The 27,986-nt window shown below is 43.8% G+C and overlaps 1 protein-coding gene across 1 annotated transcript; it reads right to left on the minus strand.

Annotated features, from left to right (window-relative positions):
* Nucleotides 1-171: 171 nt before the first annotated feature.
* Nucleotides 172-27,986, minus strand: WASHC3 (WASH complex subunit 3). The gene is made up of 7 exons (XM_061638861.1): nucleotides 27,824-27,986; nucleotides 24,464-24,562; nucleotides 20,302-20,367; nucleotides 19,689-19,820; nucleotides 18,935-19,042; nucleotides 5,341-5,405; nucleotides 172-2,471 (listed from the first exon to the last, which is right to left on the minus strand). The coding sequence occupies exons 1-7, from the start codon at nucleotides 27,872-27,874 to the stop codon at nucleotides 2,387-2,389; spliced, it is 606 nt and encodes a 201-aa protein (XP_061494845.1). The 5' UTR covers nucleotides 27,875-27,986; the 3' UTR covers nucleotides 172-2,386.

A 27,986-nucleotide genomic window follows, 5' to 3' on the forward strand; every position in this document is an offset into this window, starting at 1 on the left:
AAATTTGTTCTCTTCTGCACCCCTCTCTCTCCGGACTTCTCGGAAGGCTAGTTTCAAACATTCTTCCAGTGCACTTTGGTGGCAATAAAAAGCTTGCTCCAAATAAAACTCATAAGGATATATTACAACATACAAAGATTTGTATCTACATGTAGCATAAAGAATCAAACGTTTGACTTACAAAACATAACTTTAATTATGGATGCATGCTTTTCAAATATACAGGATCCAGTTCTGAGTGTTATATAGCATACAATATGTGTTATTAGGCAGCATGGTAACAAGCATGTAACAATCTTACGTTATTTATGGCTGACAAACAGACACTGTTAATACTAGTTGCATTTTGCTGAAGACCAAGTTAATAAAAACCTAGTCCTATTCTGAAATATTTTCAAACAAGAACAAATGGCCTGGAATAGCCAGAAAAATGGCATGACATTCTACTTCACAGCTGCAGCTATAACTCTCCTGACTAAGAGGAGCGAACAACCCCAACCTCTCATGGCTCATCTTCAGATCCGATGCTGATGTGTACATGGCCATCCTGGCATATGCTGAACACATTAACAGTGTTAGCACAGTGCAGCAAATTCAAAATGGTAGTGTGAGAATACACTAATGTCAGCTAAGGGGACGGGCAAAAGTTGAAGGACAAAGCTGAGGGTCAGTTTACATATCCATATACCACATTGGGAAGGCATGGACAACCACAGGTCCCTGCCATGCATACATGGGGTGGAAGAGCATTAGTGTTCGTTTTGAGTGTTCTAGTGTACACTATGTGTACACTTAAGGAATGCTCTAAATCCGTAACATAAAATGGTCCTTAACATCACGGGTGAAATTCACCAAGTAGTGTTGGAACCAATCTTGCTAAACAACCTCTGAATGTTTATGCAGTCTTGAACGTACTTGGGGTCCTTTGCGTTTTGATATAGAAGGCGGTTTTTCAATTAAGACAGGGTCACTTTTTTTTTTACCAGTTCCCTCCATAAGGCAATTCATGGTTTGAAAGAAATGGTAGGTCTCCATCTCTGTGAGTGGCTGTTTTCCTGAATATGGTTTTGAAAACAAGGTGATCTCCTTGCTAGTTTTATCTATCCTCCAAAATCCTAAACTATGGAAGTTTTTGCTATTGCATTAAAAACCTTTTAAGAAAATCAGTTTCTTTCACATCAGTATTTAGAACTTTATTCTCCTAAGTAACCTGGAGTTTTCGTTGTTGAGTTTACTGTAGTATTTATGAATGATGTCCTAAACAAGAAATCCCACAGAAGTCACTTGCTGACTAGGGTGGCTTTGATGCAACATGCAAAATTTTACTAGTGTACAACCTAAGATTTTCACCTGTCCAGTACAGGATTCTCACTGAATAAACCTTGGTGGTGGTGGAGCGGCAGCAACGTTGAGTGATTTAGTCCCACAGAACAGATGTTCATTCAAACAGCCATCAATCTTCTACCCTCAAATCTTTCTGTCACCCCTGCCTTTGTACTTACAACACTGGGACAAACAGAATATTTGTGCTTCTTGCAATATAGCACAAGGGCGCTTGGAATTCTCATTCAACACTAGAGGATTAAAAAGAAATGCAATATAGGAAACAATACATCAGCATTAGTAGAATTCTGAATACTCTACAGTTACCAGGAAGGGGTGGGGTGGGGTAATCCAGTTATACATAAGAGGTAATTTAAAAGGTTAAATATTGTCCAAAGAACCATCTCAGCTTTATCGGAAATGCAAAGCAATATTCAGGTGCTATACTCACAGACTGGTAGATGGAGCAAGTGGGGCGAGCAAGGATGAGCACACTAGCTCTGCCCTCCCCTGTCAGTGTCCCCATCACCCTCCATGAGTAGGAGGACAGCCATTTGCAGTGGAGTTCCCCGCAGCGTGGGCAATGCGGAAATCAGGAATCTACTTGTGGAAGTTTCCCATGCCTTGACAAATACAGGAGGCTCCCCACTGCAGCTGGTCCCCCTCAAAACTTGTGGAGGGCAAGAGGGACAGACCTAGGGCACACATTCCCCCTTTCCCTACTTGCATGTTCTACTTACTCATGCATACAACTCTAAAGTTCACCACCATCACCCTGACTTTACCCTGAGTTTGCTTGGAACAATAGTCAAGGAAGTCAAGGCCACCACATCATAAGTAATAGCACATCATAACACTGCCCCTTCAGGACTGATTGGGCCTTTATTCAAAACTCTGAGGAAGACAATGTAAAGATCCCAGTGCAAAGCAGCTATTCCTAGAAAGAAAATGTGACATGGCTCAAGGGATCAGGACATCTTTCAAATTATGTTTTGTACGCCGCACTTATAAAAAGGGTTTGGAGAGGGCTTTTAAAGAAAAACACAGAAACAGATCAGCACCGCTAGTCACTAAAAGAGGATTCACTGTCTGAACTGTCTTCTGCATGTGCCTCGTCTCCCCATGAGGGCACGGCAGCATCTGGTGTCCTGTAAGGGAAAGGCAAGAAATCACAACTTAATTGCCTAGAATGCTAAAAGACATAAAAGCCAAGTGTCAACACCCCAGCTGCTTCCAAAAGAGTAGCTGTGTTGGTCTGTACCAGTAAAAAAGTGGTTTGGAACCTTAGAGACTTCAGCGGTTTACTGTGGCCTGGGCTTTCGCAGGCAATGCCTACACTGTTAGCTGTATTTATTTAATTTTATTTATTATTTGATTTATATCCTGCTCTTCCAGCAGGAGCCCAGGGCAGCATGAAGTGGAAAGACAAGATCCAAGGTGGGAATAGGAGAGAGTGTGTGTGTGTCTATAGGACAACTTCAGAGCCCTTTCTTTGGATGCAAAATCCAGAAAGTCTTGAGAAGGTGAGCCGGGACATCCACAGTTCAAATCTCATTTAGCTCACTGTGGTACGCCAGCTTTGAGCTCCTGCCCTAATGCAGATTACTGGCTGGGGTTCCATTTAGATCTCCTATTACCCGTTTTAAAACAGCAGCATTGGTTGCCAGTTTGTTTCTGGGCCTAATTCAAGGAGCTCACATTAGGGTTCACAGCTCTAAATGACTCAGGCTCTAAATATCCGAAAGACTGCCTCCTTCCCTACAGACCCTCTCGGGTGTTAAGATCAGCAAAGGGAGCCCTTTTGGTAGTTCCGCCACCTTCAGAAGCTTGGGGAGGGCATGTTCTGTGGCAGTCCTTAAGTTGTGGGACTCCCTCCCCACACAGGTGCATCTGGCAGCTTCGCTGCACAGTTTTTGGCGAATGCTGAAGATGCATCTCTTTAGCCTCGCCTTTGACATCGGAGTCATATATTTTTAAGGACCCAGCCTATTTTTGTGATTGCAAAAAGTTCTTTTAAACAGTTTTAATGTTGTATTTTAAATTGCTGTACCACCGTCCAGGACCTTAGGATCAAGGATAGGTAATAAATTAAAAAAATAATGAATGAAATGTGGCAATAATATTGGCTGACTTTACACGGCTGCTCAGATTACTGAGAATGCACTCCAAACACTCCCAAAGCTGCACAAATTCTAAGTACTGTTGCTATTATTAATATTCATTCAGGATAGCATTTCTCAACCTGAAGGGTATAGGACACCAGCGTGTCTTCTGCACATGCATGCATACGCAATGGTAACGGGCCTATAAATTGGTAAAGGACCAAGGATCTCTTGAGGGCAGGTCATAACCCTATTGGTCTTCCTGGAAAGGATAAAGAATCCCATTAGAACCTGCTATGGGCCCAGTACCTGCAGCGATGTGGGGAGCCAGGAAATGTGTGGGCAAAAAAGCGGGGCAGGATGGGTATTTAGAAGCTGCAATTCTAGGATTGTGGGTGTATTATAAGATGGAGTTGCACCGTTTCATAGTGTCTGAGAATACCCATTTAGGATGCCACCATCTCAACCCAAAACATCTGTGCCAAAGAATTTATCTACACAATGGGTTATGAAAATCAATATATATGCCCCATCCTTTGCTGTTATTAGGCTGTACAGTTAAATCTTGGGATCAGGCTGCCTGTAGCTCTTATGCTGATGAGGAATTGAAGCTTCTGTTGGGTTTCAAACCAAAGAAGAGAGCCAATATTTCCCCCCCTGTAGATAGTACAAGAAATCTCCAAAATGTTTCTATTCTCCTTAAAAATGCTGGCAATAAAGACATAGATCTGTATGTACATACTGTTCCATCCCCAAGAGTGAACCCCGCCCCCCACCAGCTATGTTTCCAACACATTCTTAACTGGACTTTGGCTATTGCCTTTAAAAAAAATAGGATAATATCCTCGCATTGTCAGAGTGCACAGATAATCTTGCTGCTAGAGAGCAAGCCTTAACAAAAATATGAATGTGAAAGATTTAGTGTTAGAGCAAGAAATCTGCTTATGAGGGTGATTTTCCCACCCCCTTCTCAGCACCTGGACCCCATAGTGAGCTAAGGGAGAAATAGAGGAAAAATCAGGCAGAGGTACGTTCTGTGAACGGAACTGCCACTCACACTGTGCCTCAGTCCGATTTTCTGCACTCCTCTCTTTCCCCCTCAGCCCCCCCCCAGTAGCACACCTCATTCAGCAGGGCCATCAAACCTTTGGGAGCCTTGGGGGGGGAGGAGAGTTACCTTCCACCCACACCCCTTCCTAAGGAGACCCTCTGGATCCAATTAATATGCTTTAATGCTGGAAAACCGGCAGTCACAACTCCTAAGGCAGTTCTTCAATCTTGGGTCCCCAGATTATGCTGGACTACACCTTCCATCATTCCCAGCCAGGTCAGCCAATAATTAGGAATGATGGCAGCCGGGTCCTCAGATGTTGCTGGACTACAGGTTTGAAGAACAGCACTCTGAGGCACATGGGGGAGAAGTGTGGGGAAGGGGTGATGTCACATACATAACCAAATAGCCACAAACAACATTGTCATCACAGCCCATCACTGAAATAGATGCATATCCCAGGCTATGGTCTCAAGGCACATGAGGCCAGCACCCTGCTAAAGCTAAGCAGGGTCAGGTCTGGTCAGTGCCTGGATGGGAGACCACCTGGGAACCATATGTTAAGCCGCCTGAAAAGAAAGGCAGGGTATAAATGTAATAAATAAATAAATAATAATATTTGCGGAGGAAGAGGGAAACCACACTTTTCCCAGCCACTCAAAGCTTCAGCTGGAAGAGCCCTATCTCAGACTTCCTCAAAGCCTACAACAGACAGTTCATAATTGTTCTTTCAGCTTTGCCAGGTTATTTCATATTAGATTTTTCTGAAGGCTCCAAAACAAGATGCATTCTTCTCTCCCCCACTGCAGATGCCAACTCCCTGCAAGTCTCCATACACATAATATGCAAGTAGTCGTCACTTACTCAAGAAGATCCGGGTTTAACCCTTCAGAAATCATTTTGTTTCTTATTGCCATTACAGGAACACCCTGTAGAGAAGGAAAAATAATGTTAGAAGCCTAGAAAAATGCTGAATAAGAGAACCCCATCAACATCCTAAGGTTTTACTAAAGAAAAAGCAAAAGCAAAAAAATATAGTTAAGGAAGAAGCTCTGAAGTGACAGGTTACATTTCCTGTGGCTGCCTCTACAGAAAGTGGGGAGATTTGAGCTGCTGAAATGCCAAGGTCCATGTTGGAATAATTCTGGTTTATTTCAGAGCCTGCAGTTAAAACATCCTTTTATTTCATTCACCAACACCTTGATAAGGTCGCTGCTCAGCATGTGTGATCATGCCCATGTGAATTTCACCCTCCTCAAAACGGACACTGTCAAGCTGGAAAAGGCGTAGAAAAAGGCAACCAGAATGATCAAGTGGCTGGAGAAGCTCCCCTAGGAGGAAAGGTTGTAAAGGATGAGGCTTTTTTGTTTAGAAGAAAGGCGAGTAAGGGGGGGGAGGGACCATGATACAAGTGTATAAAATGATGCATGGTGAGGAGCAAGTGCACAGCGAATCCCTCCTCCGTTCATAATATTGGACCATCCAAGGAAGTTGAATGGTGTCAGATTCAGGATGAACAAAAGGAAGTACTTCTCAAAACACATATTTATTGATTGAACCTATATCCCACCCTTTCTCCAAAACGAGCCCAGGGAGGCAAACAACAAGCGATAAATCAATACAACCTCTTAAAAAGAATTCCAATAAAGAAGCAGACTAGAAAAATCTCTACTTAAAAGGCTTGTTGAAAGAGGAAGTTCAGCTGTGTATGTTACCTCCACAAGATGCAATAAAGGTGACCACCCTGGATGACTTTAAAAGGGGATTAGAAAAAAATGCTTGGAGTAAAAGCTACCAGTCATGATGACGATATTTTCTCCAGGGTCAGAGGCGTCATGCGTCTGAAGAGCAGTTGCTGGGAATCATGAACAGAATAATGCTACTGGGATTGTGCTTCCATTCCCATTGTAGGAGCATACTGCTGGGACTAGAGAGGCCTTTTGTCTGGTCTAGCAGGGCTCTTCATACATTTTCCATTGCCCCACAAAGAAATGCAAGAGACCTTTAGCACTACTTTCCAGGCACTAACTAGATCATGTTCAAAGTAGGCCAAAGTTAGGTTATCAATGTAAAAGCAGCTCAGGTTTGGAAAGCTGAGCACAGCAGTGGAGCCAAAGAAAACAAGATATGGACACAGGAAAGACAACAAGTGGACACTGTACAACTAGGTCAATGGTGGTAGACCAAAGTTCAGATCTGCATGTGTGACCTTTGCTTTAACCAGTTGCCAACTAAAGGAGATGTAAAGACAAGACTTGTATACGTAGAAAAGTGAGAGGACCTGGATCTTTTGAACATTCGTGACAGTTCCTTGCCTAGGCCATAGCTATACCGTACAGTGCATCTCATCAGTCTGCTTGTAGCAAATGGAAAGTGGGCTCAGCCATTATAATTCCAAAACCACAACATGCAGAGGTGGAACCATATCATAATCCTACTATGTCCCATAACATCCTAACAGGAAACCATCTATTCAGTCTTGTGAACTATTATCAGAAAATAAACTTCATTTGTCTTGCAGTAGGTAATTGTGTTCATGTTGGTTTGATATAGCCCTCCACAACACTTTCTTGGTAACAACAGAGGATTTCTCAGAAAGAACTGCAGCAGCACAAGACTTACATTTAAAAGTGGGCTAGCATAAAGGCGAGTTTTAGCCAACCATGCATATGAAGAGAATAAAATGCTCTTCATTGCAAGCTCTCCCAGTACTTGTGGATCATTTCCCCAAGACACGAACATCGTCCCTTATTTTATTGCAGGATCCCGGAGTCCAAACTCTCTGCTAGGGATGTTCCAACAGAATTGGCTCCTGTGTTCCTACCGCTGAGGCTCAAAGAGAACTTGTTGCTGTGCCATCATTGATGCAAAAGGTCAAAAGGGAAAAAGAAGTCCAACTTCTGATTTCCAAGGTCTACTAGAGGTCTGAAAAGGACGTGAGAGACCTCAAAATCTAAGTGAATAGTAGTGTGTGGTTGGTTTTGGCATGCAACAAATGTACTTTGGCCAAGGTAAGTAGATGGCTTTAAAAAGGAGAAGGCAGCCACGGTGGGTGTTTCAGAGAAGCGTGTCTGTACTAGCGTCACACAGGAAAGCAGAGAGAGTGGTTACGGCTGGCAGAGTAATAGCTACGCTAATTTGGTGATTAATATTTTCCTGTGTGCATGTGTATTTGAGGCTCCCCCCTTCATATAAACGAGCTATCTCTAATAAAAACAATTAAACTCAGCCATTTAATAGTAGGGATCTACAGAGCTGTAATTACCAGGAGTCACGCAGATCTTTTACAACTGGGACTTACCATCTGCCATATGGAAAATATAAACCAAAGTACAGGGGCTAGCTTTTTTGGAGGAGGGGGAAAGAGACTCTTATCCAGGACTTCTTGTATCTTACAATGCCACAATGACTACAAATATGAAGAAAAAAACAACCCAGAAAAGCCAACTGAAGAAATAGCAGATAACTGTTAGTCAGGGAACAGACTCACTTCTAAGACCTGCAGCTGAAAAAGCCCTGCCAGATCACAGAAAAGAGCCACAATCTTAGATGAAGCTTTTGGTTTCAGAGGTTGTGATCAAAGAGTATGCTGGCTAGATCATATTCCACATTATGCCACTTTGCAAGTGTCAAAGGAACACAGGAAGCTGCCTTATATCAAGTCAGACCATTGGCCTGTCCAACTCAGTACTATCTACACTGACTGGCAGTGGCTCTCCAGGGTTTCAGACGGGGAACATTCCAAGTCCTACCTGGAGATGTCAGGGACTGAATCTGGGACCTTCTGCATGCAAATCAGATGAGCTACAGGCCTTCCCCTCAATGTATTGATCTGGGAGTGAGGTCAACATAACTTTTTCATTAGGAAAAACAAACAAACCCAAAGACACCCACTAAGCTATTTTGGCATGGTTAGACTGATGTGTCTATAATTGGGATCTTTCTACCTTGCCCTTTTCCACCCAGATATTGGCATCTCTTGAACTGAAACGTCATGCACACATGCAATTGTTTAGTTGACTCAAGTCCATGGCTTCATGTTTCAGGACTGCAGATGGGAGGATGACAGCAGCATCACATTGGCCACAGGTGGCGATTGGGCTACCCAAGGAACAGTTCGTTTTCTTGTTATACTCGTAACAAAAATGACAACTGCTAAGTTTCTCCGTCAGAACCATGAGCCTGGCTGCTGATAACATGATAAAATTCATTACATGATAAAGCCCTTACAGAACCAGAGGCTTGTTTTTAACTATTACCTTGCATTATTTGTAAGCAAAGCAGAGGGGCTTCAATACCATGCCGTTTCAAATGTTTCCCTGTACTCTTTCCACATTGGTTCATCTGCAGAGCACCCCTTGCACATCCCAATGGATTCTGGGGCATATCCTAAGGGGCACACAATTCATACAGATGCTGACTAGGCCTCCTGGGCCTCACCACTGCTCCACATGTATTCAAGGCTGTGTTGCAGAACACACCCAAGACACTCCTGCAATTGTACATTGCAGGGAAAGATCAGTAATGGTGCACAAAATGTCTTTCAGGTCCGTTTGTCTGCCACAATGGATCTTCTCATCGAAGAAGCCCTGAAAAGCTTCTGATGAATCCTAGAAGGAACACAATTTGAAGGTGCCATCTTGCAAGTTGCTTATTCAAAGGAGCATCTGACCACCAAATTTCAGCATCATGCTTGACTGTGCCCCAAGTACAATGGGAACAGGATCAATAATCATCAACAACAACAATAATAAATCCTTATAGAGCTTGTGGGATCACCACTCAAAGCAAGTTCTAATTTGATAAATATTTGTTTCCATTTCAGAGCTTTCAACAATTGCAGGGCTGGAAAAAAAAAGAATCAAACGTTTCTCACCTAGGATTCAACCCCAGAAAGCGTCATGGGAAGTATGAAGTAAGAAATTCAGAAGATGAGACCCACACCTACATACCTATGCTTTGATGCAGTCCAGGTTTTTACTTGCCAAAAACTTTATCTAGCACACATACAACACTGAAGTGATTTATAATCAAATAAAAAACAAGCTATATCACACAACTAATGCATGAGGAATTTAAGATCATATCCTGGAGGCCTATAAACAGTTAGCTTAGGGTTTTATGAAACAGGTGGAGTAGCTGTCCCAAACGGAAGATAATTTACTTCCAGACTCACCTTGAACTTGAGAATTCCCTCTCAAGAGCTGGCTTGGTTATCGCTACAGATGGGTCTTAAAGGCTTTTAAAAAAAACTTTTATTCTCTTTGGTTTCTGAGGTTTGCACCAAACATTTGAACCCGTTACACCCACTGAAGCAATTTGCTTCCCATGGATTGTTGCCATTATTAATATTGCTTCAACCTTTATAGTGGGGCTGTCCAATTCCTTGACTATCAATCAGGTCAGAATATATTCATTTTCTTAGTGGCCAACCTGCAGCTCCCAACTTGCACATAACAAAACTAAACACAAGCTCAACGGGGGCAGAGAAAGTTGCTCTAAACGTCACATCAAGATCCTGCTATGCGATATAGGCTACACAGAATTAGGAGCCCTTGAAATCTTAACTATAGCCCCATCTGCACTATACATTTAAAGCAGTATTGTGCCGCTTTAAACAGTCATGACTTCCCCAAAGAATCCTCATAACTGTAGTTTGGTAAGGGTGCTGAGAGTCATTGGGAGACCCCTATTCCTTTCACAGACCTATCATTTTCAGAGTGGTTTAACAATCAATCCCTCTTCCCTGAGAACTCTGGGAGTTGTAGTTCTCTGCGGAAAACAGGGGCCTCCTAACATCACTCAGCACCCTATAGTTCCCAAGATTCTTTGGAGGAAGCTATGATTGTTCAAAGTGGTATGATATTGGTTTAAATGTATAGTGCAGATGGGGCCTATGTCTAACTTTATCTTGGATTGGGGCCACAGAGTTGTTGTTTTTTAGCCACTTTTCTCACAAAGGAATTTGCATTCAAGGCAACCAAATAAGCATAATCTTCTAGAATCTGGACAGTGCTGCCAATCTATATAATACATTGACACTGTCACCAGCATGTCAGCTGTGAGGGCTAGCATTACAATGGAAATCGTTCTAACAGTAAAAAAAAACCCAAAACACCAAACAGAGGAAAAGCTGAAGTGAGAGTATCTCACATTGTTGGTTTCCCTGGTCCTCCTGTACTTTCAGAAGATGAAATCTAAGAAAACTTACCTGGAAGACATTTGGGTCTCCCAAAGAAAGGGAGGAGCCTTCACTCAGCAGCAGAACTCATAGTTAAGAAAACAGACTGACACAGGTTCAAGCCACGGTATCTCCAAAAAAAGGAGCAGGCGGTAGATGATGTGAAAAAGCTGCAGGCAGTCAAAGTAGGCAATACTGGCCTAGATAAAAATAGAAGAGCACTGCTGGATCAGACCAAAGGTCCATCTAGTCCAGCATCCGGTTTTCACAGTGGCCAACCAGATGACTGTGAGAAGCCCAGAAGTAGGACCTGAGTGTAACAGTACTCCCACAATTTGTGATCCCCAGCAACTGGAATTCAGAGCAGGGCTGTGGAGTCGGAGTCGGAAGCAATTTGGGGTGGAGTCGGAGTCAGAAGAAATGTACCGACTCCGACTCCAAAATAAATTTTGATTGACAAATCTTTTAAAATATAAATTCACAATGTCAGAGAAGCTTCCTATGAAGTCAGCTGTAGTTGAGCATTTCACCATAACTCAAGATGGAAAACATTTTGTGTGTCAGTGTATGACACAGGACCCAGATGAAGACAAACGCTGTGATGCCAAGATCAGCGCATATTCAGGCAGCGATAAAAATGCTCCTATGAGAGCTTCCAATTTAAAAAGACATTTACAGACCTTTCCAGGGCTGTGGAGTTGGAAGCAATTTGGGGTGGAGTCGGACAGTAGAAAAATAGAGGAGTCGGAGTTGGAGTCGAAGGTTTGGCGTACCGACTCCACAGCCCTGATTCAGAGGCAAACTTCCTCCAACACCAGAGGTAGTACATAGCCATCTTGGCTTGTAGGCACAGATAGCCTTATCCTCCATGAATTTGACTAACCCTCTTTTAAAGCCATCCAAGCCGGCTTTAAGTTCTTGTGGGAACAAATTCCAGAGCTTAAGTATGCACTGTGTGAAGTAGTACTTTCTTTCGTCTGTCCTGAATCTTCCAACATTCAGCTCCACTGGATGGTCCCAGCTTGTAGCATTGTGAGAGAGGGAGAAAAACTTCTCAATGTCCACTTGGGAGGGGGCACATACATAAGAAACAGAGATCCAGTGTGGTGAAGTGGTTAGAGTGCTGGACTGTGACCTGGGAGATCAGGGTTCACCCCCCACCCTTGGCCACGAAGCTCACTGGGTGACCTTGGGCCAGTTACTCCTCTTGGCCTAACCTACCTCACAGAGTTGTTGTGAGGATAAAATGGAAAGGGAAGACCAATGTACACCACCTTGAGCTCCTTGGAGGAAAGGCAGGATATAAATGCAATAATAAACAAACATCAGTCGTAGAAGGAAAATAGATGTCTGACATTGCGGTTAAGATTCTTAAAGGGAATGGGTGGTATTCAATGCTAGTCCTACTTAGAGTAGACACACTGAGTAGGAATGACTACCCTGGGTTCATTAATTTCAATGGATCTACTCTGAGAAGGACAACTTGATGGATGTGAAAAGAAGCAGGTCATCTCTTTCCCCCCTCACCCCAAAATTCAATAATTGAGAAAAGGATATCAGAGCAGGCCATCAGCCAAGCATTCTCCTGTCAGCCACCACATCAGTCTTTCCAAGCGCACTGGTAATTAGCTAGCCATACAATGCCAGTTGGCCACTCCCAACGCACAGGAAAAAGTTCAGGCCAGCAAAAGAGGCCTGGTGGAATCTCCTAACAGCCACACTGAATTTGAACCCTTTGTACTGAAGCCTGACTCAACAGCAGCCGCTGGACACCAGCAAATAAATCAAGCTGTTGGTTCCATTTTAATTTCAGGAAGGCTACACATCATCATCCAAAAGGGTGGGTGTGGGGAAACACACACCAATAGCTAGTTAAAATGAGACCAACTTGCATGGTGCGATGGCAAAAAAAGCACCTCACAGGAAAATGTGTGAAGAATTATTTCCACATCCTGCTCCAGCTGAGGAAAATGGGCCTCCCCCTTGTCCCACTAAACACCTTTGTGGAATAAGAAGCCTGCACAGCTTTGGCCTCTCACACAGAGTCATTTGTACTCTCACTTTCTTTACTCCATAGAGATTCAGAATTCCCCGTCTCCTATTTCCAGGAAAATTGTGAATGGCATATTCTTGCCCTTCCTCACAATTTTTTTATTAGTGAAGTACCTACAATATTATTAACAAATCCTGTCCCATAATATAAAGCTCTCTGGGCAGCTGACAAGAAATGGCTGCCATATTCCTATCTGCACTGGCACTTAGGCTAGAGACCACACCCCTCCCTGAGGACAGACCTATTTTGTTTACGATTCCTATTCAGGGCCATACGAATGCATTCAAATGCTGCGGCAGTACAGCAGGAGGAAAACCTAAAGAATGAAGCACTGGATACAGAATTTGGTTACAAGGCTCAGCTGTCCTTATTAAAAGCCCGACAAGTTCCTAGCCCTTATGGCAAAATATGCTTGAAAATGTACACACAATGCCTGCTGAGATCTCAGAAATCAAAGAGGGTGTCTGAGTAAGATTTCAAGTACATGCGATGGATCTTCACTGAGCCACATAGCCTCTTTCCCCCGCCCCTGTACATCAGAATTTGCAGAATAAAAGAAGATATGCAAATGTGATCAGTTTAGATCATTTTTACAGGCTGTGGAATTCAGCCTTTCTCGACACGCAGAATTTGGATTGCCTGAACACACAATTTTCTTGAGTTCTTTAAAAAAAAAACTTAATTCAGAATAAACAGAGTCCTGCTCATATTCCTTTCACCAGCAGGAGGTTAGGAGATGCTACCGAGATGTTTGGTTTGGAGACAGTTTCTTGGAGAGAAACAAGAGCTTGTTTGCAATGAGCTCCTTTGCAAGCATGTTCTAGACCAGGGGTTCCCAAACAGTGGTCCACAAGCTTCATTCAGGTGGTCCGCGGCATGTCCATATTAAACATTTATTGATTTTTGCATTGCATTTTATTGCTCCTTTTATTTTTTATATTGTATTTTATGGTCCTGCAATTGGGATTCTATGGAATGCAAATTATAATACAATGGAATACAATATAAGAAATAAAAGAAGCAATAAAATGCAATGCAAAATCATTCAGCATCTAGCACAGCACATAGCAATTGCTACAACAGGCAGAAAAATCATTACGTGGTCTGCCCAAGCCACCTGCAATTTTCAAGTAGTCCATGGGGGTGAAAACATTTGGGAAGCCATGTTCCAGATGCAAAAGGCTGTTACATATTAAGGCCCTGCAGGAGAAAGAAAGCATCGCCCCAAGGGAAGGAGAGGCTGCTGCTGTGCTGCTGCTGCTACTGCTACTGTGGGACCTCCACCTCCACCACCCTTCCCTGAGGGACTTCTGCCTGGCAGGACCAGGCCCCAGGTACCCAGCCAGCCAGGACTGATTCTTACCACCTGTCCCTCTTTGGAGGGATACATAAGCCGGCTGGCTGAGGTGGCCTGGGAGACGCAGGCCCTGCAGGAGAAAGAAAGCATCGCCCCAAGGGAAGGAGAGGCTGCTGCTGTGCTGCTGCTGCTGCTACTGTGGGACCTCCACCTCCACCACCCTTCCCTGAGGGACTTCTGCCTGGCAGGACCAGGCCCCAGGTACCCAGCCAGCCAGGACTGATTCTTACCACCTGTCCCTCTTTGGAGGGATACATAAGCCAGCTGGCTGAGGTGGCCTGGGAGACGCAGGCCCTGCAGGAGAAAGAAAGCATCGCCCCAAGGGAAGGAGAGGCTGCTGCTGTGCTGCTGCTGCTGCTGCTACTGTGGGACCTCCACCTCCACCACCCTTCCCTGAGGGACTTCTGCCTGGCAGGACCAGGCCCCAGGTACCCAGCCAGCCAGGACTGATTCTTACCACCTGTCCCTCTTTGGAGGGATACATAAGCCGGCTGGCTGAGGTGGCCTGGGAGACGCAGGCCCTGCAGGAGAAAGAAAGCATCGCCCCAAGGGAAGGAGAGGCTGCTGCTGTGCTGCTGCTGCTACTGCTACTGTGGGACCTCCACCTCCACCACCCTTCCCTGAGGGACTTCTGCCTGGCAGGACCAGGCCCCAGGTACCCAGCCAGCCAGGACTGATTCTTACCACCTGTCCCTCTTTGGAGGGATACATAAGCCGGCTGGCTGAGGTGGCCTGGGAGACGCAGGCCCTGCAGGAGAAAGAAAGCATCGCCCCAAGGGAAGGAGAGGCTGCTGCTGCTGCTGTGCTGCTCCTTTCTTTTTTTTATTTATATATATATATATATATATATATATATATATATATATATATATATATATATATATATATATATATATATATATATATATTTACTTTTTTGTTGGTGTGTTGATACAATTTGAGATGAATGGGTGCCTGATTATATGAATGTATGTCTGAGTGAGTGTGTATGTTTATATGGCTGTATATATGGCTGTATATATAGCTGTTTTTATACGTTTAATTGTTGTATATTTTAGTTGTATTATGTGCTTCGGAGAGAGTTTTATCCATCAGGCGGGGAGACTTGAGGGGGCCCCAATTGCCGTAGTGACGGGCAAAGGAAGGTATGGCGCTGTGAGAAGGACGTGCCAGGTAAGGGGAACGCGGTCCAGACATGTTGTGGCTGTGCCTTGTTCCGGTCCTTCCCACACCCGCAAGGTCGTTGGTAGTCCTATCAGCCAACTCTCAGATCTCCAGTTGCTGTTATTAAATGCCAGATCGGTATATAATAAAACCTCCCTCGTCCACGATTTGATTGTGGATGAGGCAGCCGATCTGGCATGTATAACCGAGACCTGGGTGGGTGAGCAGGGAGGAGTTGGTCTCTCTCAGCTCTGCCCACCGGGGTACTTGGTTCAGCATCATGGTAGATCTGAGGGTCGGGGAGGTGGGGTTGCTGTCGTCTATAAGAGTTCCATCTCACTCACCAAGCACCATGTTCATTCAGTTACTGGCCTGGAGTGTTTGCACCTTGTGTTGGGCCAGAGGGACAGGCTGGGAATCCTTTTGGTGTACCGCCCACCTTGCTGCCCAATGGCTTCCCTAACTGAGCTGGCGGAAGTGGTCTCGGATATATTGTTGAGGTCCCCCAGACTAATGGTACTGGGGGATTTCAACATTCATGCCGAGACCACTTTGTCTGGCGCGGCTCAGGACTTCATGGCTTCCATGACAGCCATGGGGCTGTCTCAATATGTTAGTGGTCCAACACATGTATCGGGGCACACTCTAGACCTTGTTTTTGCTACTGAGCATGGGGAAAGTGATCTGGATGTGGGGAGTTTTACAACACTCCCTTTGTCATGGACAGACCACTGCTTGCTGAAGTTTAGACTTTCAGTAACCTCTTCCCTCTGCAAGGGTGGGGGACTTATTAAAATGGTCCGCCCCCGGAGACTAATGGATCCTGAAGGTTTTCAAAGGGCTCTGGGGGATTTTCCGGCTGATAGGACTGGCGCTCCTGCTGAAGCCCTGATCGCTCTGTGGAATACGGAGATGACCCGGGCTGTAAACACGATCGCTCCTGCACGCCCTCTCCTGTGTAGAGCTCATACAGCTCCATGGTATACTCCGGAGCTGAGAGCGATGAAGCAAGATAGGAGGAGGCTTGAGCGGAAATGGAGACGAACTCCCGACGGATACAATTATGCGCTGGTTAGTGCTTCGACTAAGCTCTATGTAGGAGCAGTGAAGGCAGCTAAAAAACATCATTTTGCTGCCACTATTAAATCATCTCTTTGCCGCCCAGCGGAGCTCTTTCGAGTTGTCCGGGGGCTTCTCCATTCAAACCCTCCGGACACGGTGGAATCATCGGAGGCCCGCTGTAATCAGTTTGCCGATCACTTCCAGAATAAGATCTCATGTATCCGCCAGGACCTAGACTCTCAAGTTATAGCAGTAGATCATAGTGAGATGTCCGGAGCACAGTCTTGTCCTGTTTTGTTGGATGAGCTTCAGTTGGTTCAACTCGAGGACGTGGACAAGGTGCTTGGACAGGTACGTGCAACCACTTCGGTACTGGATCCTTGCCCCTCCTGGCTGATAAAAACTAGTAGGAATGGAACAGGTAGCTGGGCCAAGGAAGTGATAAATGCCTCTTTACGAGAGGGAGTGGTCCCGGGCTGTCTGAAAGAGGCAGTGGTGAGACCACTCCTGAAAAAGCCTTCCTTGGACCCAGACAATTTTAACAGCTACAGGCCAGTGGCGAATGTTCCATTCCTGGGCAAGGTCTTGGAACGGGTGGTTGCGGGCCAGCTCCAGGCGCTATTGGATGAAACCGATTATCTAGATCCATTTCAATCGGGTTTTAGGCCCGGTTTTGGCACTGAGACAGCCTTGGTCGCCCTGTACGATGACCTATGTCGGGAAAAAGACAGAGGGAGTGTAACTCTGTTGATTCTCCTTGATCTCTCAGCGGCTTTTGATACCATCGACCATGGTATCCTTCTGGAGAGGCTCGCGGAGTTGGGAGTTGGAGGTACTGCTTGGCAGTGGTTCCGCTCCTACTTGGCGGGTCGTCTCCAGAAGGTAGTGCTTGGGGAACATTGCTCGACACCGCGGGCTCTCCAATATGGGGTCCCGCAGGGGTCAGTTTTGTCCCCCCTGCTTTTTAATATCTACATGAAGCCGTTGGGAGAGGTCATCAGGAGTTTTGGAGTGCGTTGTCATCAGTATGCTGATGACACGCAGCTCTACTTCTCCTTTTCATCTTCTTCAGGTGAGGCTGTCGATTTGCTGAACCGTTGCCTGGCCTCGACAATGGACTGGATGAGAGTTAACAAACTGAAGCTCAATCCAGACAAGACTGAGATGCTGTTGGTGGACAGGTTCTCTGATCGGATGGTGGATATATACCCTGTCCTGGACGGGGTTACACTCCCCCTAAAGGACTGGGTTCGTAGTCTGGGAGTCTTTTTAGACTCTTCCCTCTCACTTGAGGCTCAAGTAGCCTCGGTGGTTAGGAATGCGTTTTACCAACTTCGGTTGGTAGCCCAGCTACGTCCCTATTTGAGTAAAGAGGACCTTACATCAGTGGTACATGCTCTGGTAACCTCACGTTTGGATTACTGTAATGCGCTTTACGTAGGGCTACCTTTGAAGACAGTTCGGAAGCTACAACTAGTGCAAAATGCGGCGGCCAGATTGCTGACAAGGACCAAGCGGTCTGAGCATATAACACCTGTTCTGGCCAGCTTGCACTGGTTGCCAATATGTTTCCGGGCTAGATTCAAAGTGTTGGTATTAACCTATAAAGCCTTATACGGTGCGGGACCACGATACCTTGCGGAACGCCTCTTCCGATATGAACCGGCCCGTGCACTACGTTCTGCTACGAAGGCCCTCCTCCGGGTTCCAACTCACAGGGAGGCCCGGAGGGTGATGACAAGATCTAGGGCCTTCTCAGTGGTGGCCCCCGAACTATGGAACAGTCTCCCTGAGGAAGTACGCCTGGCGCCGACTCTGCTCTCCTTCCGGCGCCAGGTCAAAACCTTCCTATTCTCTGAAGCATTTTAAGTTACACTGATTTAATTTTAAAAATGTTTATTGTGTTGGATTGTTGCTTGTATTTTAGTATTGTTTTGTTATTTATTGTATTTTTATGCTGTTTTATGTTCACCGCCCAGAGAGCTACTGCTAGTCGGGCGGTATATAAATTTAATAAATAATAAATAAATAAATAATAATAATAAATGCAACTGGTTTGGCCAGCCATCAGTGGCCAACCCAACACATGCAGGAAACCAACCAAAGCAAGAGGAACACAACTGATCTTTGAGTGGCTTTCACAAATGAATATTCTTCCTATCAACTCTGGCAGGGAGCCATCAAGCACAGAAATCGCTGCAGAGACCTCTATAAACACTAATGTTTAAACAGGGCACTTCAGAGATGCAAAACCATTTGTTATGGATGACTTGAATTGTCCTCGCTCTGAAAGGATAAACACATATACAGATCATAGTGGACTGAGAACATTAACAGATACAACAAATGATTGTGTGTTAGAACAATTAGTCTTGGAAGGTAGGATCAGGCAAGAAATATGTTTCTGAACTGCATGACAACAGCAACCACAAAAAATGTGAAATTCAACATGTATACAAATGGAAAATCACTTGGGAAGTCCAACACAGTCACATCCCATTTCAACAAAGAAAGTTTATCAAAGAGGATTAGTTAAGAGAAAGTTGGAGAGGACAGTCAAGAGAGCTGCCTTTGAAGGCTGCTTGATATAGAACACATACAAGTTTGGCATTTGATGAAGTCTGATGAACAACCGTCTTACCACTTGAACCATTTTGAGATATCTTGCATAGCGTGGATCCTTTGCTACCGTGATGATATTTTCTGTGGCTCCTTCTGTCTTCTGTTGTCCCACGTCATGACCACTGCCCTGATGTACATAGAAACATTATGTGTCAATTTTAAGCATGGCAGACATTGACCTAATTCATGTCACGGTAAACCACATAACACTACTACTACTACTACTATTACTACTACTAATAATAATAATGAGATTTATATCCCACCCTTTCTCCCAAAAGGAGCCCAGGACAGCAGAGATAACACACTATAAACATCTATAAAACATCCTTAAAAATAAAACATCTTAAAAACATCTTTTAAAAAAATATATCTAAAAAACATATTAAAAAACAATTCCAACAGATGCAGACTGGGATGAGCTCTCTGCTTAAAAGGCTTTTTGAAAGAGGAAGGTCTTCAGTAGGCACTGAATAGACAACAATGTATCTTGAATGCACCAATTTGGGCTCTTTTGCCCTTGATCTCTAGTGTCTACAGGAAACAAACCACAATCCCTGGCTGAGCATTATGTTTGAACCACAAATTGTCATTAATTTCACTCCAACAAACCACAATCAATTAGCAGAGAACAAACCCTGATTACAGATTGTGATCTGTTGGAAGTAAAACAAATCATGTGTGAATGAAGTCATTGCATGTTTTAGAAAGGTTAACCAGAGAAAATCCAAGGAAATGTCAAGAAGTGTCAGTTCTTTCAGATTAATATTTACCTCCAACTGAGGAGATACATTTGTTGACTGTGAATCTACTGAGGCTTGTGGGATAGGGCCATTCATAACACTGTTGATGCTGGTGCTGGATACTTCAAATTTGACATCTTCTAGGCCAGGTATAGAAGACAACTGAAGATAGAGAACATCAAGAACAGCAAACAACATTTTAGCAGCGAGAATATAAAACAATTCGCTGTTTTCTCAACACTCAATACGTTTTGTCTATCACCAATTCCTCAAAATTTACAAAACCACTGTTGGGCAATGTGTTTATTATGACAAACTAATGTCACAAAAATATGGCAAGCTTTCCAGTTCTCCAGAACTTTTCATCAGGAAAGATGTTACACAAAGCAGGGAGAAGGGGGATGAAGTGCTCATCACTTGGGCCTTGCCTGCACTCGACAACGTCACCTCCTCTTTACCGTGTAGCAGATATCCATTTCCCATCTGTTTTCATTTACATTCCATCATTCTGAAACAATACACTATGTTCTGCCCGAAGACCAATGTAGCTCTGATGAAAACTGGACATTATGAATTATTCAGGCAAGACCTTTAATTGGGCTCAGGACAACAACTAACAAGGAGAGAGATGTCACGCACAAACCTTTGCATCCAGAATATTCAGTGTAGTTTCAATTTGCTGAATACGGAGAGAAAGTGCTGACAATTTCTGGGAAAGAAGGAAGTGAAATATATTATTCAATACTTTACTCATTGTCAGTTCTCTCCTCTGCCCTTCCTGTCCAGGAATATTTACCATCCGTACCTTCCCTTATTATCTCAGTGCTTTGGAGAACAATGGGTAGTATCCAGTGCTCTCAACATGTGGCACACCATACAATGATCCTGCAAACTTGGTTACACAGACAGACTTCATGATCAACGCTCATTATAATCATGGATGATTATAATGTTAGGCTGTGCAGTTCATTGCTACAAGGATTGGTGCGTATACCACAGAGAAGCTTTGCAAATAGCTGCAAGCTTACATAAACATTTAAGTAATATTCTGTCTGCCCCTAAATGCATAAGTTTGCTACTTGTAGCGAAAGAAACAACTTTTGTAAGGACTCTATCTTTGGCTGCCTGGAAGCAATTCTTACTTGCCAGCGACAATCAGGAACACGTCTATGAACAAGCCTGCCAGAGATAATTTGTTTTAAATTAGCAGATAGTAGTGTGGATATATACACACAGAGATAACAGTATTGCATAAATTGAACCTTAAATCCTGGAAGAGAACGAAGGTAGAACTGGGCATCCTGAACATGTTAAGGCCTGCTACAATAGGATTCAGAATTGGTTAGTTTTTAAACGAAGCAATCTAATTCATACCTCCTAGATTTAGATGGATCAGAACGTAATTATCCTTCAGATTTTGCAGTTCTCTAACTTTTACAATATCAAGATATTTAAACAAATACACATGTAGGGTAAGGTATGTTCAGAAATGTGTGTATTGAGATTACATGAGTTTCTGTACATTTTTTTAAAAAAATCACAGATTAATGGGATAACGGAATAGGATGGGTTACGAGTGAGCACATGTGAACTTGACACAGACCAGATATAGATCATCCCTACTGATTTCAAAGCTTTTGGAAAGAACGTATATGAGAAAAATGTAAACAGAATAATTAACCTTTTAAATAAACCTGCATATTAAAACACACACACACCCCATTGTTCAATATAGTTTTTCTTATCAAATGTAGAATTAACATGAAACAATTTAATAAACAAAATCTACTACTCATCTTTAGGGGAAAAAGGCTATTTTTCATTGTCGGTTACAATCCCATGACATGCCAAAATCAAAATAGCCTTCAACAAACAAACCTGTGTGAGTTTAATATTGCGAATCCATCTTCCAACTAAAACTCAAGCTCACAGACCTATCTGTAAATACTAATCCAGTTTGGAAGAAAAATGGAATAAATCTGATAAAAGGTCAGCTGAAATGTCACAATGCACCAAACTGCACCTCAGAACCAAAGGTCACACAAGACTTCTTTTAAAACACAAGCTTATTTGCAAAAAAGCTAAAACTGTAAGAAATGATATGGTGGCTTGAACAAACTGTTGCCATATGCAACCAGCCTGCTCTGTACCCTTGGCTAGTATGTTGGCTGGTGGATCTGTAGCATTTTTCTCACTGCCTCCTGGCACAGTAGTATGTTTCTGCCGGATTCATAGAGCCAAAAACTTTAACACCCTGAGAAACATGCCAACCAGCCAACATATGAGAGAGAGAGAAAAGAACAGATGTGGATGGGTTCGGGTTTTTTTAAATGACTTTTTGGTCTTTCTTTATAGAAGCTTCTTTGTTCTTCAGAATGGATGTCATTTTTACAAAAAGACCACACAAGCTCTTAAGACTCCCAAGACAATGGATTTTTTGCATTCTTAGCTGTTCAAAATCAATTTATTTGAGGCCATTTGTATACTGGAAAATCTAAAAATGGTGTATTTTTTGAGGAAGCTGAAGGAAGGCAACCATGCAATAGGATATACAATGTATATGCGCATGTCACAAAGCCTATTGGGCCACACAAACATTGACGATTTGCCCTCATATATCTATGTTGGTCATCTGATGCATAAAAAGGGGGGGCACAGGAACACAGGAAGCCGCTGGTCCATCTAGCTCAGTATTGCCTACACTGACTGGCAGCAATTCTCCAGGGCGTCAGACAGGGTTCTCTCCCAGCTTTACCTGGAGATGCTGGGGATTGACCCTGGAACTTTCAGCAGACAAAGCAGATGGTCTAGCGCTGAGCCCTTCCCCAAAAACCAACCTACAATCTTCTGTATCAAGTTGCTGGGAAGCAGTTCTTACTAGCCAGAGGTGACTGGGGAAACTGATTTAATAAACAGAAGTTACAACCGTCTTTTAGAGGGAAAAGGCAATTTTTAATCATTTTTCTCTCATTGCTTCTCAAATTTGGGATAATTAACAGTGCATATGATGGTAAGATGTATTGGGGCAAAAATGCCCCCCAAAACAGCAAACGAGTTCGAGCCACACTAGTGTTGTGGATGATCCAAATATAAGTGACATTGACTAGCTTTCCACTCAAAACTGTTGGCTTCTGCTTGTGGCCGCATCAGGAATCTGTCTGACCTTTGAGATCATTTGGAAGCCCCGCTCCATGTCCCCTTTCTGTCTGAAGTATACCAAATGGCCACAAAGGACAGGTTTTTTATGGGGTGGTGCCAAGACAATGCAATGTCTTGTTGGGGGAAGTTCACCTGGTCTGATGAGCAGCGACGACATACCTTTTTCCAGTGGGATTCTTCCGAGGTCACTTTTTAAATTGTTTCTCTGATTGTTGCTGTTTTTAATGGTATTGTTTTAAGCTGATGTTTTGCGGATATTTATGATGCTATGCTATTTTAATTTTTACTACATTATGAACTGTCTGGGACATTTTGGGTAGAAAGGCAGCATTAAAGAAAAAATGACAACAATCCAGAACGAATAGAAATTATGTACTTATCTATAGTGATTTAAGGCCTCCCAGTGAGCTTCAGTGCTGAGCAAGGAGAGGGACCATAGCTCCGTGGTAGAGCACATGCCTTGGCATTGCTGCTTAGAAGAGGGGTTGCCAACCTTTTTAGACCAGTGGGGACATTTTGAATTTTGAGAGTGTTGAGAGCATCAGGCACAAAATGGCTGCCATGGGGACATGGCATAACACAAAATGAGAGAGAGTACCCTCATTGCTGCTTCTCTCCCCACCCCGACCTTATGTTTACCATGAGAAGTCAGCTATGTCCTGTTGTTCCTGATTGTGGAGATACAGCTATTATAGGAACAAGAACCCTGCTTTTCCCAACGCCAATCCTCAACCAAAGCCTAGTTTGCCATCCTGTACCCAGTGTACTCATTCATTGGCTAAAAACACTAACAGGCAGGAGCAGCCAGGCTAGTTCATTTTACAGAAATTTTGCTTCATAACTTTACTTGTAGGAGGAAAGGCTAGAGGGCTAGAAGCTTATTTTTAAATGAAAGCTGTGGTTCTGAGGGTCCTGCCTGGTGTGCCTATGAAGGCCTTCATGGGCACGATGGTGCCCATAGGCGCTGGGTTGGCAACCCCCGGTTTAGAGGAATCCGGGAGCAGGTGATGGGAAAGAACCTTCTCCCCAAACCCGAGAAGAGCCATTGCTAATGAACGTGGAACATACTGGGCTTGATGGACAGAGTGTCTGACCCAAGTCAGCTTCCTATGTTCCATATCTGAACGTGGGGCTCCTATGTCCACATTCAGTGCTAGCTAGGTGCACCAAGCCAGATCCTGAAAAGCCAAAGGACCTCATGCACTTTGTAGCCAGGTTCTCCTTGCTACTAGTTGTTGAACGTGTGAAGTTCAGTCTGCTTAGAAAGGTTAGTGTGAACCATGAAAGGAAGAGGCTGCAAAGCTAAGCTGTGAGCTGGCAGCCAGCCTGGTAATGTACTACTGGGTATACACACTAATCTTTCTCATTCACCTACAAACACATTTACATGCTGCGATTCAGTACTGAGGAAGCGCCAAGTTCATTGTAAAGAAAGCAAGCGGCTGTCTCCTGTCTCTTTACAGGAATAAATACAGCTAGCTGCCCCTGCGTCAGTGTATTTCAAAAGTGTCTTACAGAGATTAATCCGAGGGAATGAGTTTGTGAAGCACGCTGCAAACAATTAAGCAAACAATGCAAACTCTGTCTGCAGAGTGGATGCCCCCTCCCCAGAAGGCCTGGGTACAATAAGTACAATGCACACCTACCTCTTCACAAACAGTAGAAAATCGGTTAAGGAATTGAACTGTGTGAACCACAAATTGGTTTAGAAATGCCACTGTTCTCTTCTGCTGGATGGCTGGAACCTGCATTGTACAAAGCACAAAAAAGTACAAAAATACAATAGCAAGACTGATTTCTATAGCCTTCAAAGTCTTCTGTGTAGCAATAAAGCTAAGCCAAGTTGCTCGTACCAATCCCCTTCGACCTGTCCCAAGTGTTTGAACATATGCATTTATTTTGCTTTTGCTATGGATATGTTGAACTCCAATTCATTATTTTCAGATCAAGCGTCAAGTTATGCAAGTCAAGTAAAAATGTAATCCTATCCACTACCATATTTGTGGTTCTTCCCAGTTTTGGAGCATACGCACACTGGATGAGCAGATTCGTATCCATCCAAGTCAGAGACACAAATATGGAACAGCATCAGATCTATACCATGGAAGGGGAACCTGGGGCCCTCCAGGTGTTGCTGGGACTCCAGCTCCCATCAGCCCCAGCCAGCATAGCGAATGGTCAGGGATGATGGGAGTAGAAGTTTACAACATATGCAGGGCCACAGATTCCTTATCCCTAATCTATAAGGATGAGACAGACTGTACATTTAAAACAGAACAAAGATGAAAGCTGCAGTGAAAACTTGTCTCTGAGCCAATCCCATCAAATTCACCAGGACTTGTTTCTAAGTAAACATGTATATACATGGGTTAGTAAGTATCACATCATGAAATGGCAGTGGATGGATTTTAAAACAGTTTCACAAACAATCTTATTTTTATAGTCCTCTGCCAGGGAATGGACTAGCCTAAATAGTACTTCCGCTATCTCTTATTAATTTTGCAAAAACGGAGACACAATGGAAGAAACTTTTTCACAATCATGCTACTGATCTACAGCAAGTCTGACTCCTGGCTTCATCCATGAATTTCTCAAGACTGTCACTACAAGAGAAAGAGTCTACATGTGAGTAGAAAAACCTCTGTCACAATGTCTCCTACCTCAGAGCTTGTCTACAGAAATAGGTCATCCACTATGGCCATAAAAACAAAGAAGTCATCAGGTGTAAGCCTGACTTACTCCCCTCCCTCTTGTCTATCAAGTGGCCATTAAGATTTAAAAACAAGTCAGAAAAAAATTATAATAGGTATTTAAGATGCGAGATTTCAGTGACAGATGCATTAAATTAGATGTTTTAGGAGATGCCTATTCAAGTAAAAATGGAATTTATCTTTCTGCTAAATGTGGCAGGGTTTTTTCTTAGGCATTATACATCTTCCAATATGTTAATCTGGTGTGGAAAAATGCCGTCCTCGGGACTAGTAGTGGCTCCTGCATTCGTGATCAAAATGTAATGCACTGTGGCTGCAGGAATCTAAAATAAGTTTTCTTATGGACAATAGGAAAATCCTCCCCTCCACCACTTGACTGCTTCTGTCATTGGATTCTACTAACTTTACTCCCTTGCCTGCAGTCACCTCTAGCATTAGGAAACATCCACATGGCCTCTCATTTAGGACAGCAATTTTGAAGCTTTTTGCCTTAAAGAACCATTGACGTCTGCCCAGGAACCCTTACTTGTGTATCTGCTGCAGAAGTTTGCAAGACATGTTTTAGGGGTGCACAACAGGTTCATGCAGAGCGATGACATGTTGCAAGGGAAGACTGGCAGATCAACAAGCTATCTTTCAGGGAAACCTGCCTGCTATTGTAGATCTCATGAGGAATCCAAGGAACCCCAGGGTTTATTACATATTTATGCTGCTCTTCCTCTAAGGAGCTCAGGATGTCATACAACCTCCTTCCCCTAAGTTCATCCTCGCAACAACCTTGTACAGCAGTTTAGACTGACCGGCCCAAGGTGAGTTTCATGGCTGAGTGGGGATTTAAACCTGTGTCTCCCCAGTTCCAGTCCAACCCTAACTACTACACCACACACTGGATTTCCTAGAACATAGCTTGAAAGCCACTGATTTAGGGAATCAAGCTTACAATAGGGTTGGATGAGTTGCAAGCACACTGTCCCTGAACCCTTCCGCATTATTTTCCAAATAAGTATTGTAGTGTGGCTATTTAAGTTTTTCCAGGTTAATTGGAACTGAACCAGTTCCAATATACCACGCTGGTTACCGAACCTGTTCCAGAACAAAGCCAGAGCAACTTCACAAGTGAATCCAAGCCAGAGCAAAACAAAAAATAAATGTAAGTTTGATTACAATACAAGAAGGCCTGGTACAATGAGATTAAAAATGGCCACTCTGTAGTTGTACAGTAGGGCCCCGCTCATACGGCAGGTTCTGTTCTGGACCGCCGCCGCAAAGTGAAATCTGCCATAAAGCGGAACGCATTGACTAACATTGTCTAAAATGGCACCCAGCGCCCGAAAAATGCCGTAAAAGTGGAACAAGCGCCGTAGGAGTGGGGCCTTTCTGCAATTGACAACCGTTGTATCGGTGGAACGCTGCAAAGCGGAGCGCTGCAAAGTGGGGCCCTACTGTAGTGTCAGCTTTGTAGTCAATGTTCTTTAATAAATGTTACTGCACAATAGAGAGTGACTAAGAGGGGAAGAAGAAAAGCAGAGACAGGAAAAGCAAACAATCAATTTGGAGAGATGTTTGATGAAAGAGAGATTCCAAAATGGATTTCGTACATGTTTTGGAAACCCTCAAGACCAGTCTACTCAGGATAGGCCAGATGGCCTGTGCTTACCTCTTAAATGTAAGTTAATGAACTGGGATTCAAGGGGGCAGATTAAATGTTTTCCATGCAAGACTCTTTCTACTTAAACAAATAGGGCCTAGAGTGGATTGTTTTTCATGCAACTTGGTTCCCATCAAACATGAATGGCAAAGGAAACTAAATTAGTGAGATTCACGTGAAGACACTGCCACAAAAAATAAAATTCTTTCCAACTACCCTTCCTTTAACCCTCAGGCTGCCCGCACTTGTACTTTCCCAAAGGTTGTTATCTCCGCTCCCGCCCCCAGGTCCAAGTTTCTGCATCGATAGCAGCGTGAAAGGCAGAGGCAACACACAGAGGAAGTCCTTCCAGGGACTAACTTCTCCTGTTGAACTTCTGCCTGTCTGAGAAGTCTGCAAGGGTAAAAGTAGCGACCCTGATTCCCAGAGTTTAGATACGTCAGATTCCCCTGTTGGGAAGGAGGAGGCAACCAGGAGCACCCGGGACAACTTCCTCTTTAAGTGCTCATCAGGGGGATCCTACAGGGACAGTTTCCTCATTCGCTCTCTCCTTAAGTTGGAAGGAGGAGATCTGGCACTAGCCCACTCGGTGTCGGCATAAGAAAGTAATGTCAAAAGGAAGGCCAGGAACCTGAAGCCGCCTGTACCTTGGTCAGGTCGATGCCGGAGCCTACGAGAGGCAACCCGTCCTCATCCATCCTAAGCGGCCACTCACAGGCGCCAACAGAATCTTAGGAGGAAAAGAAACAACCTCGCAACAGAACTACCTCTCATGACTCCTAGCACCGGAAGCAATTCTAATATCCCCTT

This window comes from Rhineura floridana, chromosome 8, assembly GCF_030035675.1.
Source record: "Rhineura floridana isolate rRhiFlo1 chromosome 8, rRhiFlo1.hap2, whole genome shotgun sequence".
NCBI classification, from domain to species: Eukaryota; Metazoa; Chordata; class Lepidosauria; order Squamata; family Rhineuridae; genus Rhineura; species Rhineura floridana.

Excerpts from the sequence above, each read along its gene's own strand:
- WASHC3 (XM_061638861.1), bottom strand. The coding sequence starts at position 27,874 with ATGGATGAGGACGGGTTGCCTCTCGTAGGCTCCGGCATCGACCTGACC. Across the intron at positions 24,563-27,823 it reads CCGGCATCGACCTGACCAAG|GTTCCAGCCATCCAGCAGAA; the intron begins GTACAGGCGGCT and ends TGTACAATGCAG. Across the intron at positions 19,043-19,688 it reads ATGTATCTCCTCAGTTGGAG|GGCAGTGGTCATGACGTGGG; the intron begins GTAAATATTAAT and ends TATGTACATCAG.